General features: G+C 38.5%; 2 protein-coding genes and 1 long non-coding RNA gene across 3 annotated transcripts; 1 reads left to right on the top strand and 2 right to left on the bottom strand.

Moving 5' to 3' along the window:
• Positions 1-220: 220 nt before the first annotated feature.
• On the bottom strand, positions 221-1,676 carry LOC122012538 (DNA-3-methyladenine glycosylase 1-like). Its single transcript, XM_042569110.1, has one exon. It carries the CDS (start codon positions 1,535-1,537, stop codon positions 548-550), a length of 990 nt encoding a protein of 329 aa, XP_042425044.1. The 5' UTR covers positions 1,538-1,676; the 3' UTR covers positions 221-547.
• A 469-nt stretch (positions 1,677-2,145) lies between these two features.
• Positions 2,146-10,125, top strand: LOC122011947 (sugar transporter ERD6-like 4). Its single transcript, XM_042568385.1, has 17 exons — positions 2,146-2,573; positions 2,655-2,744; positions 2,850-2,909; positions 3,026-3,091; positions 3,176-3,241; positions 3,345-3,420; positions 3,620-3,684; positions 3,760-3,852; positions 4,018-4,098; positions 4,185-4,269; positions 8,531-8,577; positions 8,664-8,726; positions 8,821-8,880; positions 9,025-9,090; positions 9,170-9,229; positions 9,489-9,603; positions 9,684-10,125. The coding sequence occupies exons 1-17, from the start codon at positions 2,289-2,291 to the stop codon at positions 9,794-9,796; spliced, it is 1,491 nt and encodes a 496-aa protein (XP_042424319.1). The 5' UTR covers positions 2,146-2,288; the 3' UTR covers positions 9,797-10,125.
• LOC122011949 lies at positions 9,870-11,031 on the bottom strand. Its single transcript, XR_006120067.1, has 2 exons — positions 10,946-11,031; positions 9,870-10,806 (listed from the first exon to the last, which is right to left on the bottom strand). It is a non-coding gene; the product is annotated as an uncharacterized LOC122011949 (long non-coding RNA).
• Positions 11,032-12,196: the final 1,165 nt, after the last annotated feature.

The raw sequence follows: 12,196 nt of genomic DNA, 5'->3' as shown, positions 1-12,196 counted from the left end.
CTGACTTTGTAATGAAACTATAGATGCACATTTTGTTCATATTAAAGTATGAATAAATGTGCTCACTCGTGATTATTGTTTTATAAAAATTTAAAATGCAAAGCATCAATGGGTTCATCTTGGAATAGGATTTGGTAGTCACAGTCTCATGATAGTCTCGTCTTTGTTTTGGATGGACAAATATAGAACAAAAACTTGTGCATTGTTGAGACTTGAATGCTAGATGAACATGAATGATTATATCCATGATAATCAATTAATTACAATTGAAGTGTTGACCTATGAGTACAGAGACTGGCAGTAACATAGCATTGGCATGAAAGGTCAACCTATAAGAACTCCAAGAACAAGGTGGTGCAGCATGTTGAGTCAATGAGCAAACATAACATGTGTACGACATAAATTACAGAACCAAAAAGGAATGCGTTTTGGCACTGACAACAGCTCATTAGATGTAGAAACTAGGAACGTAGTAAGCTAGCTCTTTTTCTAATAAGCTAGCTTTAGGCGAAAATCTGAAACATTACCAGTTGGAAGCGTATGGCTTTCATCCAAGACTAGGAAGTATCTGAATTGGATCAATTAACTGTGGCTGCGATATTGTTCCTCCTCCCACGGAAGTGAAATCAAGGGCACCATCTTCAGCGTTTGATGAAGCCAAAGGGGGTGCACCCTTGACCTCCCCAAGCCTCCACATGTACCAAGACCCAACAGAACGATACGGTCTCCACCGTTCACAAAGCTGCTCCATCTGTGAAGGCCGTGGGACCTCCTCGAGACCATACAACAATTGCACCCCCTTGCGAACACCAAGGTCGCCGACGGGGAGTACATCAGGTCGGTGGAGCGAGAAGATCATGAACATATGAACGGACCATGCACCAATGCCTTTGACCATGGTGAGCATAGTGGAGAGCGACTTGTCGTCCATAGCAACGATGGCGGCATCAGAGAGTATGCCGCTGTGGTACTTCCGGGCTAGGTCGTGGAGGTAGGAAGCCTTGCGGCCAGAGACACCGATCTGGCGGAGTTGATGAGGGGTAAGGTCGAGGACAACCTCAGGAACAACGCCGGACTCGCCACCACAAAGAGAGATGAATCGGGCATAGACGGCAGCGCCGGCCTTCATGGCCAGTTGCTGGTAGAGGATGCTGCGGGCGAGGGCGTGGAAAGGTGGGTGGAGACACTGGAAAGTGGGAAGCTCGTGTGCGTCGATCACGCGGGCGAGATATGGGTCAGCGGCGCGGAGGTAGCGAAGTGCAGCGACAATCTCCCCATCAGAGGAAAGAGGGCGGGGGATCACGCGGACGGCGAGGCCGCCGGCGGCAGAGGCGACCCTCTTGGAAGCGTCCGAGGAGGAGGAAACCTTTCTGTTCTTTCTGGGTCGAATTGAGACTGCGGAGGCAGCGGTGAGGGTGGCGATAGGTAGGGCAGAGGAGGAGGAGGAGGAGGCGACGGAGGGGTCGGGAATCAGAAGATGTTTAGGGGAGGAGGAAGAAGATGTAGATTGAATAGGGTGGAGGGTCTTCCCATCCATGGAAATGATGATAGATCTGGGAAGAAAGCAAGCAGCGGCGGCGGCGGCAAGCTGACCTCAGGGACAACGGCGGCGGCGGGGGTAGGCTCGGGTTGCGGGAGGCGGTCAGGGATCACACCTCGTTCAGTTTAGGGGTGAGAAAAATAATTGGAGAAAATAGATGTGTAGAATTGTGAACGACGTCGGCCGTCGAAATCCCGCTCCGAGATTCGTGAAAACACTGCCAGATCGATACCGAGAGGATTATTGTACATCCGTCCATTTGCCGCCACGTATATTTCGAGATCAGGAACCCAGCGGATTCAAATCCGTTTTCCAGCTGGTGCCCGAATTCGGTTTCCTCCGCGTGTCTTCGTTCTGCCGAATCCGAATCCAAAGTTCATTTTGCTTTATAAGGAGGAGCTTCGTATTAAATTTTTTATAAATATGCCAGCCAAAATCTCTATTATTGTGAGGTTTTGGCAAGCGATTGTCCATCAATATCTGAGTCTTTGATTCTTAAAAATGGAAAGTTCAGGTAGCTTAGTGCAATTGTTGATGATCATCCGGTTATCGTCAGCGCCAAGTGTTAAAAAGATATATATCAATGATTAGAGCAGCAAATAATTAATCGTTGAATTCCTGTTTGAGGATTATTTTTCCTCTCGATTGCGCACGTTCCTCCCTCTCCGATCGCTTGATTTCTCCTCTTCTCTATTTCTTCTGGTCCGCGGCAGATAGGCAGCCAGCGGAGGGGCAACGGCAGGGCAAGATGAGCTTTAGAGGTGAGGAGAGCGGCAGCGAAGATGGGCGGGGCAGCGACCTCAAGAAGCCGTTCCTCCACACCGGGAGCTGGTACCGGATGGCCGGCACGATGGGGTCGCGGCAGTCTAGCATGATGAATTCCTCCACTTACGCCATTCGCGACTCCGCCATCTCCGTCGTCCTCTGCACCTTAATCGTTGCCCTCGGTCCCATACAGTTCGGCTTCACTGGGGGCTACTCCTCGCCCACCCAGGACGGCATCATCGCCGACCTCAACCTCTCCCTTTCCGAGGTTAGTCTATCATTATCCTTCTCCTCCCTCCCCCTGTTTTTGGACTGATTCCTGTGATCTGTGCTTGCTTGTTGGTGCCAGTTCTCGATCTTTGGTTCCCTGTCCAACGTTGGAGCCATGGTGGGCGCGATCGCAAGTGGGCAGATCGCCGAGTACATTGGGCGCAAAGGGGTGAGGCAGATCTGTCATTTTCCTGTTTCCCTTCTCCGTGTTACCATAAAAGAAATCTGATCTGGATAAGCATTTGAGCTGATTGAACTATTTGCCTTCGCGTAGTCGCTGATGATCGCTTCAATCCCTAACATAATTGGCTGGCTGGCAATTTCCTTTGCAAGAGTGAGTATTTTTGGTCTCTTGCCTAGTACGTTTGTTTCTCCTTTCGGAATTAATCTTCTTCTTGTTCTTCTTCTCTATGAAAATTTCGAGATTTGTGATGGATTGTATTGTTGAAGGACTCTTCGTTCCTATATATGGGTCGGCTACTGGCAGGATTCGGCGTCGGTGTGATCTCATATACAGTTTGTTATCGCACTCTTCAGCAATTTGATGCTAATCGTTAAAATCTTATAAAGTCTGACTCCGCTGATCTTATGTTACCTTAGGTGCCTGTCTATATAGCAGAGATATCACCTCAAAACTTAAGAGGAGCGCTCGGCTCTGTGAATCAGGTCAGTTCATGGTTCGATGCCCCAAGTTTCTCTTATTTCTATTTAATGGTCATAGACTGTTTTTCCCCCTTTGATGTCTCATTGTGGCCTCCTTATTTGGTAGCTTTCTGTGACTACTGGCATTTTGATGGCTTATCTATTGGGTATGTTTATCCGTTGGAGGATGCTTGCAGTGATAGGTAAGCTTCATCCATCAAGTAGGGTATATATCACAATTCTTTTTTCTTCTTGGACAAAACTTCATAAAATTCTCTTGTTATTCATTACACAATTGCTATCTTCCCTTTAAATAGTCAATTAAATATCATTGAGTTGCATATATGTAGTGATTCATCTGACATCAATTTTTGTTCCACTTCAATATGCCATGGCTATTAGGAATCTTGCCTTGTACAGTCCTCATTCCTGCTCTGTTCTTCATTCCGGAGTCTCCAAGATGGCTGGTAACTTTGTTGGGATAATTGCACAATCAACAAAACATCAAAGTAATAATTCAGCTTTTCCCCCTTCCCCTGCAGGCAAAAATGGGGATGACAGAAGATTTTGAAGCTTCACTACAAGTTTTGAGAGGTTTTGATACAGATATTTCTGCTGAAGTAAATGAAATCAAGGTTCAAACTTATTTAAAGTCTCAAGATTGTTTTCTTAAGAGTTAGTTATTCATTTGCATTTTTCTTTAAGTAAATAGACATGTATAATCGGAAAACGTACTACGGTTTGGTTTTAGCTTCAAGTTTTCACCATTGTAATGGTTAGCTTGCTTTAATTTCTTGCAGAGGTCTGTGGCATCATCGACCAGAAGGACAGCAATCAGATTTACACAACTAAAACAAAAAAGATACTCACTTCCTCTTATGGTAAAACAATATAAAAACTGATGATTGATTATATGTTCAAAAAATCAATCACATTCTTCTCATCCTGAGCATGTTGGCACTTGCAGATAGGTATTGGTCTACTGGTACTGCAGCAGTTAACTGGAATCAATGGCATCCTATTTTATGCCAGCAACATTTTCAAATCAGCTGGTAATGATAGTTGAACCTTGAAAGTGGTTGCTTATCTTACCTTACAACCTCTATTTATTTTCAATGTTCTCCTCTGCATGTGATATATTTATTGATCTACAATATCTTGGATCTTCAGATGCATTTTATTTTCAGCTTTTTACCGAATCACGTAGGTAAGTTTATGAAATTATCAAATCGCGTAGGTTAGTTTTAAAATTACCAAATCACGTATTCATTTTCCATTTTACTCCTATCAGTCAACTGATATTTTTGATCAGTCGAATCGATTTTGTTCTATGTGAATTTTTTAGTAAATCAGTCGACTGATTTGTTTTTTTTAATCAAAGTTGATTTTAGGTAAAATCGGTTGATGGAACAAACAACCTTGTATTGACAAGAAACTAGTTTCTATGTATTCGTCTACCTCTCTTGATTTTAGTCATATCCTCAAACGTAAATTTGACTCATTGAGAGCAATAATTTTTTGAACACGAATTGATAGTGTTCAAAAAATTAGTGCTCTCAATATATTGGGTTAAATTGATATTTGAAGGCATGGATATAATCAGGAGAGGTAGATGAACACATACGAACTAGTTCATATCAATCCGAGGTCATTTAGTCCATCAACCGATTTTGCCCAAAATCGGATGATGGATCAAATAACCTCGGATTGACATGAAATTAGTTCCTATCTATTCGTCTACTTCTCCTGATTATATTCATGCCATCAAATACCAATTTAACCCAATATATTGAAAGCACTAATTTTTTGAACACGAATTAAATTTTTCAAATGTTTTTGTGTTCAAAAAATCATTGCTCTCAATATATTGGGTCAAATTGACATTTGAGGGCATGAATATAATCAGGAGAGGTAGACGAACACTTAGAAACTAGTTTCGTATCAATCAGAGGTCATTGGTCCATCAGTTGATTTTGGGCAAAATCGATTGACAGACCAAATAACCTCGAATTGACATGAAACTAGTTCTTATGTGTTCGTCTACCTCTCCTGATTATATCCATGCTCTTAAATACCAATTTGACCCAATATATTGAGAGCAATGATTTTTTGAACACGAATTGAATTTTTCAAATATATTCATGTTCAAAATTTTATTGCTCTCAATATATTGAGTCAAATTGACGTTTGAGGGCATGAATATAATCAGGACAGGTAGATGAACACATAGGAACTAGTTTCGTGTCAATCCGAGATCATTTGGTCCATCAGTCGGTTTTGGATAAAATCATGGATTAAATGACCTCAGATTGACATGAAATTAGTTCTTATGTGTTTATCTACTTCTTATGATTATATCCATGCCCTCAAATACCAATTTGACCCAATATATTGAGAGCAATGATTTTTTGAACATGAATTGAATTTTTTAAACATATCTGTGTTCAAAAAATCATTGTTTTTAATATATTGGGTCAAATTGACATTTGAGGGCATGTATATAATCAAGAGAACAAGTCAAACACATAGGAATTAGTTTCATGTCAATCTAGGGTCGTTTGGTCATTTTACCTAAAATCAACTTTGATAAAAAAACAAATCAGTCAACTAATTTAAAAATTCAATTCAGTTGACTGATTTGCTCGAAATTTTGACATTAAAAAAATTTTCAAACACATCTGTGTTCAAAAAATCATTGCTCTCAATATATTAGGTCAAATTGATATTGAGGGCATGCATATAATCAGGAGAAGTAGATGAACACATAAGAGCTAGTTTCATATCAATTTGAGGTCATTTGGTCACATCAACCGATTTTGAGTATTCGTGTTCAACAAATCATTGCTCTCAACATATTTGGTCAAATTGATATTTGAGGGCATGGATATAATCAGAAGAGGTAGATGAACACATAAGAGTTGGTTTCATGTCAATCCGAAGTTGTTTGGTCCATCAGCCGATTTATGAATTGAATTTTTCGAACACATTCGTGTTTTAAAAATCATTGCTCTTAATATATTGAATCAAATTGATGTTTGAGAGCATGGATATAATCAGGAGAGGTAGTTAGACACATAGGAACTAGTTTCATGTTAATCCGAGGTCGTTTGTGCATCAGCCGACAATAATTTTTTTGAAAACGAATTGAATTTTTCAAACATATTCATATTCAGAAAGTTATTGCTCGCAATATATTAAATCAAATTGACGTGAATGGATATAATAAGAAGAGGTAGACGAACACATAAGAATTAGTTTCATGTCAAACCGAGGTCGTTTGGTCCATCAATCGATTTTACCTAAAATCGGCTTTAATAAAAAAAAATAAAATTCAGTCGACTGATTTGCTCAAAAATTCGACGTTTTGGCACAAAACAAAATCTGATTTGACTGATAAAAAAGTCAATCGATTGATAGGGGTAAAATGGAAAATGGGTACGTGATTTGATAATTTTGAAACTACCCTACGTGATTTGATAATTTCATAAACTTACTTACGTGGTTCGGTAAAAAGCTGTTTTATTTTGTCATATTGTTGGCTAATTATACTTTCAAATTAAAGATAAATATTATCTAATTACTTTTCTGAATTAATCTGGTATTCTATCCAAATCAGATGTATCTACCATAAGATTTGTTTAATTTAACTTTCACGATTTTATCACATGTAGATCAGCACATCAATTCGTACATATTTGTGCACAGCATGCAAACAGTTTCTTGTAAATGTATAAGCCCTTGAGATTTCAGTATTTAGGACTGACCTACCTAGACATGATCTTTTACTTCCTACATAAGTTTAGTTGTTTCTATGTGCCCACCCCAGAACTGTCTCATGCAATACCTGTGTTCTTTTCTCCTGGTCACTAATGCAAAAATTATGGCATAATATATATGAAAGGCAAAGGAAATACTGGTAAGATACTGGAATGAAAATAAGATGGCAAGTGATGCAACACCAAATCGAATCAAACTCAAATAATTGATATTGAAATTGATGAAATTTTATTAATTGAAAGGTATTCAATTTATTAAAATGAAAACTTTTATAGACTTAATTTTAACTAAACTAAAAGAGAAAATACAACCTGGGAAACAAAATAAACCCATTAAACTACTACCAAATTGATAGATACTTATACCAAATTAAGAGATACCAACATAGAACAATTATCAAATTCAATTACAGTTCAAAATTTGCATTGATGCTTTTTCTCCTTGTTTGCACTAGCAAGTGAAAGGAAAAAATAAACTATGATAACCTGAAGATCAAGGATGTCAGGAACAACCTAGCCTAGGAAGGAGGAGAGGTCCTTAGCTTTCGATCATGGGATCAAAGTGTAGGAAAATAAGAATCTATGGTTTAATTAAAATATTCTACAAATAGTATTCACAGTTATATGAATCATATATATTAAGTTTCAATATATAATGTATTAATATAAACATTTTAAACACTATCATTCCAATTTCATGAAAGATAATTAATATAGTAATACAGTATTATTTTTAAAATTGTTCCATGTTTATATAATAAGTCACAGCTGCTATCAGTTGAATGATAATTATAAGATGGACCACGATGACAATAATCAAAAGGATTCTTCTACTGGCTGTTTTCTCAGATGGTATGAGATGAAAACAATAATCTTCTTTAATAAATGTCAACATTTAAAATTCTAACTGAATGTAAATTTATTTTGACTACCATGATCAAGATGGTAGGTCAAACAATGCTTAAATATAATGTCATAGTCTATTTATGTTGAAGCAACAGATTGTATGTGTATAGATGGTACTCTAGAAATAGTTTCCCTTTCAGCTGGAACACTTCTTGTTGTCTACTCAGGCTGACCTTTGAGCACTTTTCAACTTAATGAAAGTATTCTCAAGCAACTTCTGATTTGTAAATTTTCCAGTTTATCCCTTTGATACTAACGTAGCTGCAGCCTTTTACGATTCAGTTTCACTGTGAGGGTGCTGTTAAACCATAGATCTATAAAATTTCCATTTCATAATAGCTTGAACTTTGACAGTAAATGGCCATCCAATTAGATTGTAGTCAACAAAAGTATAACACTTGGATTTTTAGACCTCACCTGCTGCATCTTGCATTACTTATCTCTTAAAAAGAGGGAAGTTAGATTGAATATAGACTGGATGTATTTACATACTTTAATTTGGAGAAGGAATGATATTAATAATCTGTTAAATGCAGTCTTGCACCGGAAATACTGCCTGTGAATACTTTTTCTCTTGATCAGTTATTATTGAGTTCATTCAAATTTAGATTAACTGTTCTATCTTAAACAGGACTTACAAATGGTGATTTGCCAACATTTGGTCTTGGAGTTATACAGGTAGTGATAACACATCTTGGGCAATATATGTTAGTTTTGACCTAAAATTACACCCCGTAAATACAAATATGCTCATTATCATTCAGGTTCTTGCTACTGGAGTTACTACTTGGTTACTCGATAGAGCTGGTCGAAGAATTCTTCTCATAGTGAGCAATAACTAGATTATTTTCTTTACACATTAAAAGGTTATATAATAATTAAAGATAAATTATATTTGACTTGTTTTTTCCTGTTTCACAGGTCTCTTCTGTTGTAATGTCTCTCAGTCTTCTTTTAGTCTCCGTTGCATTTTTTCTGGAGGTTAGCTCATTGCAGTGATTTTTTTGCCTCTTCCTTGCTTATTTTTTTGGTTTTCTGTATCAACTAAAATTTGCCAATTTCCATTTCTCTGTTTAAATTTTGTTCGGTTACACCTAATCTGTTTTGCTGACATACTGGAGTCAGGGTACTTTTTCTGCAGACTCTAATTCTTTCCACATAATGAGCATTCTCTCATTGGTTGGACTGGTGGTATGTACCAATTATGAAATTGCGATTTTCTTGATAAATGTTCACTTTTTCAAAGTGTTGAGCTATCATATTTGTTTAGGGTTATGTGATTGGCTTCTCTCTTGGAATGGGAGCTATTCCATGGATCATTATGTCTGAGGTATGTAGTTTTTTCGTCTTGTTTTTTTCCTATGCAAGCTACAAAGTTGAAACAACTTTTAGAGTTCTCATGTGAATAGATCAATCCTAGCCCAAGCATGTTATTAACTATTTTAATTTATCAATCATTAGATGAGAACTTGTATGACAAGATTGGTTTGTCGAAGTGTATATATCACCTTCTACTTTTATCAGTCACTGTGTGTTATCCCATTTATACCTTGTTGCTATTTGATATGTAAGCTTTCTTTATTATGCAGATTCTTCCCGTCAACATTAAGAGTCTTGCAGGTAGTGTGGCAACATTGGCTAACTGGTTGACATCTTTTATAGTAACAATGAGTGCCAACTTACTTTTGAACTGGAGCACTGGAGGTTGGATTCTCTTTCTCAGTATGTTACCTATTTTCTTTTCCATAACATCCTTTTTGTGTCTAATTTCTCATCTTCACCAGGGACCTTTGCCATCTACACTGTTGTGAGTGCTTTGACTCTGGTGTTTGTGATCATATGGGTGCCTGAGACCAAGGGAAGAACTCTTGAAGAAATACAGTGGTCCTTCAGATGAGATCTCTGATACTATGATTGATATTGTCGCATTTGTCTGTGTCGAATAACATCTCTTTCATTCATATTGCTTCAAAATATCCTGAAGAATTTCCTCCCCGAGCAAGATCCAAATCGTGACATTTAAATTGAAGAGTAGCAATAAGCGACTTGAACACCTGTTCCACAGTAAAAATAGGTACACATATTTAATAAGCTATTGGTTGTTCGTGTCTTTATGTTGGAGTTTTCATCCGAAATGTAAACTAGAAAGAAGCGGAATGTGGTTTGTTAAATTTGATGACAATGAATTTGTTTATTCCTTGAGAGTGCAGGGAATTTTTTATTCAATTTGATAACGATGACATGGACAACTTAACAAACCACTCAATCGAGTGAAGGGTAATTTGAAAGGAAAAAAACAATAGTACGAAATGTTGTTTGATATTTTTTAAAAATAGTGTTGAGACTCTCTGGCCGCGGTATGCAGAGCGCCCACGGTAACAGCACAAGGAGCCAAGCATTGATGCGCTGATGTTCAAAAAGTGAAGCCAAGTACAGATAGTACTCCCACACATAAATATGATGACCACTACTTGTTAACAGATGATAGCAGACGTGAAGTCAGTGTACTGGCTGATTCGATCATCACTGCGATACAGATTATCGGATCGTCCAAAAGTCACTCATCAGCAAAACTCAATTGAAACTCTCAAGCAAACAAAAACCACGAAGCAATTGAAAACCATCATGCATGCATGCCACCATGCATGCACGGAAACGTGATTTACTTTCCTCGTGATGATCTGAGATCGGTTGCGACAGGAGCGATGAGGCTAGCGATGACAGAGAAAGTGAGCAGCCTGTTTTTCCGCCCCGCCCCTCTCGCTTTCCAATTCCCTGCTTAACATGGCAGCCCGTACGTACTCCCCAATACAAAACACTGGGGACACCAATCCAGCGAACCAGATGCAGTCCCTGCTGCCACTCCTATTGAGGGCAAGCAAAGCCACAAAACTACACATTGCACACCTCCATTTTAAAAGAAAAACAATTAAAATACATATAGTATTATTGGAAGGAGAGGAGACATGGTATAAAATAATGAAGAAAACAATAGACAGTGAGAAAGATTGATTAGTGCACGAAATCATGGGGTTCACGAGACTACCAGCAATCACGAGCCCTACAGCCAACGCTAGCGGACGTCTTCTGTGTCTTCCAATCCTCGCAGAAGCCCAAGGAGGGGAAGCCGTGGAAGAAATGTTAAAATAATTGTTAAAACAAGACAAAACAAATTTGCATGATGAATATTAATATAATTTACAGCCTTTTTCTAAAATAAATCTAAACCAGATTGTGATATGATATCATCATACAAGACAAATTCTTGATTGCCTTCTTCCACTTGTCATTAACGAACCATATAATACACATGGCTTAACGATGCATTGAGTGAACCATAAGAAACTCTGAGATTTAACAGTGGTGCTTAATTATATATCCTTGTCATGCAATTGCTATTTCGTCAAGAGAACAAAAACAACCTACTGAGTTTCTCGATTCCTTGGAGTCATTGCCATGCTGACCATTCAGTGAGAGTAACTAGCTAGAATTTCTGCCCTTTGGGCCCAACTTTTGTTTTCTCTCCATCGATGGGTCCCCTCAAAAACTAAGCCAGTGAATGTTTGTAAAATTTTCTTGAAGAATTGGGTTGTGGCAGCAATACTGCAATCAGACTAGAAGAACAGAAGTGTACTTGAAGAGTTGTATCTTTTATTTTCTTGAGAGTAAAACGAAAGAGGAAAAGTTTCACCTGAGTTCATTCATGATTCAAGTTACTGAGATCGACTGATCAAACAAACAAGAGAGTGCGCATGACATGCAAGCAAGAATGTACCCGCACAACGTACAAAAGTAATTGAGAGAGGTTTCGATTAGATGAGAAACTTCATCTTAAGCAAGATTTGGCGCCATTTGATAATTCACCAAAAGGACCATAGAAGATGAGGAAGGAATCTGATGAACCTATAATTACGTGTGCTCTGTCTGTTATGTTAATTTGATTTGTCCCTGAAATTTGTTACTGAATTCATCCACCGCCAGCGTTATCAGAAACGATACAAAAGAAATGCACAATAATAAAACTTTATATCTACTTTTCATCCCACGTAAATCCAGAAAAACTCCGGGAGGAATGTAAAGAGGCATTAATTATAGGGAGAGAAGAGGGGTCATTTGGTTTTTGTTTTGTTCCTCTACTTTATCAGGCGGTTTGGAGTGGACAAAGCAGCATATTTGAAGCCCGTGACCGAGCTGCATGTGAAGAAGAGGGAGAGCTGCTAAGCTCGCTGCCTGCTCACCTCGTCCATTAGGCTCATTCACGTGTTGAGAGCCAAAGGCCTTGGCTTTTGCTCCCTTC

The sequence above is a fragment of the Zingiber officinale genome, chromosome 8A (assembly GCF_018446385.1).
Source record: "Zingiber officinale cultivar Zhangliang chromosome 8A, Zo_v1.1, whole genome shotgun sequence".
NCBI lineage: Eukaryota > Viridiplantae > Streptophyta > Magnoliopsida > Zingiberales > Zingiberaceae > Zingiber > Zingiber officinale.
The sequence above is the reverse complement of the archived record's forward strand: the minus strand, read 5'-3'. Positions and strand labels throughout refer to the sequence as shown.

Excerpts from the sequence above, each read along its gene's own strand:
- LOC122011947 (XM_042568385.1), top strand. The coding sequence starts at position 2,289 with ATGAGCTTTAGAGGTGAGGAGAGCGGCAGCGAAGATGGGCGGGGCAGC. Across the intron at positions 2,574-2,654 it reads TCAACCTCTCCCTTTCCGAG|TTCTCGATCTTTGGTTCCCT; the intron begins GTTAGTCTATCA and ends TGTTGGTGCCAG. Across the intron at positions 3,421-3,619 it reads GAGGATGCTTGCAGTGATAG|GAATCTTGCCTTGTACAGTC; the intron begins GTAAGCTTCATC and ends CATGGCTATTAG.
- LOC122012538 (XM_042569110.1), bottom strand. The coding sequence starts at position 1,537 with ATGGATGGGAAGACCCTCCACCCTATTCAATCTACATCTTCTTCCTCC.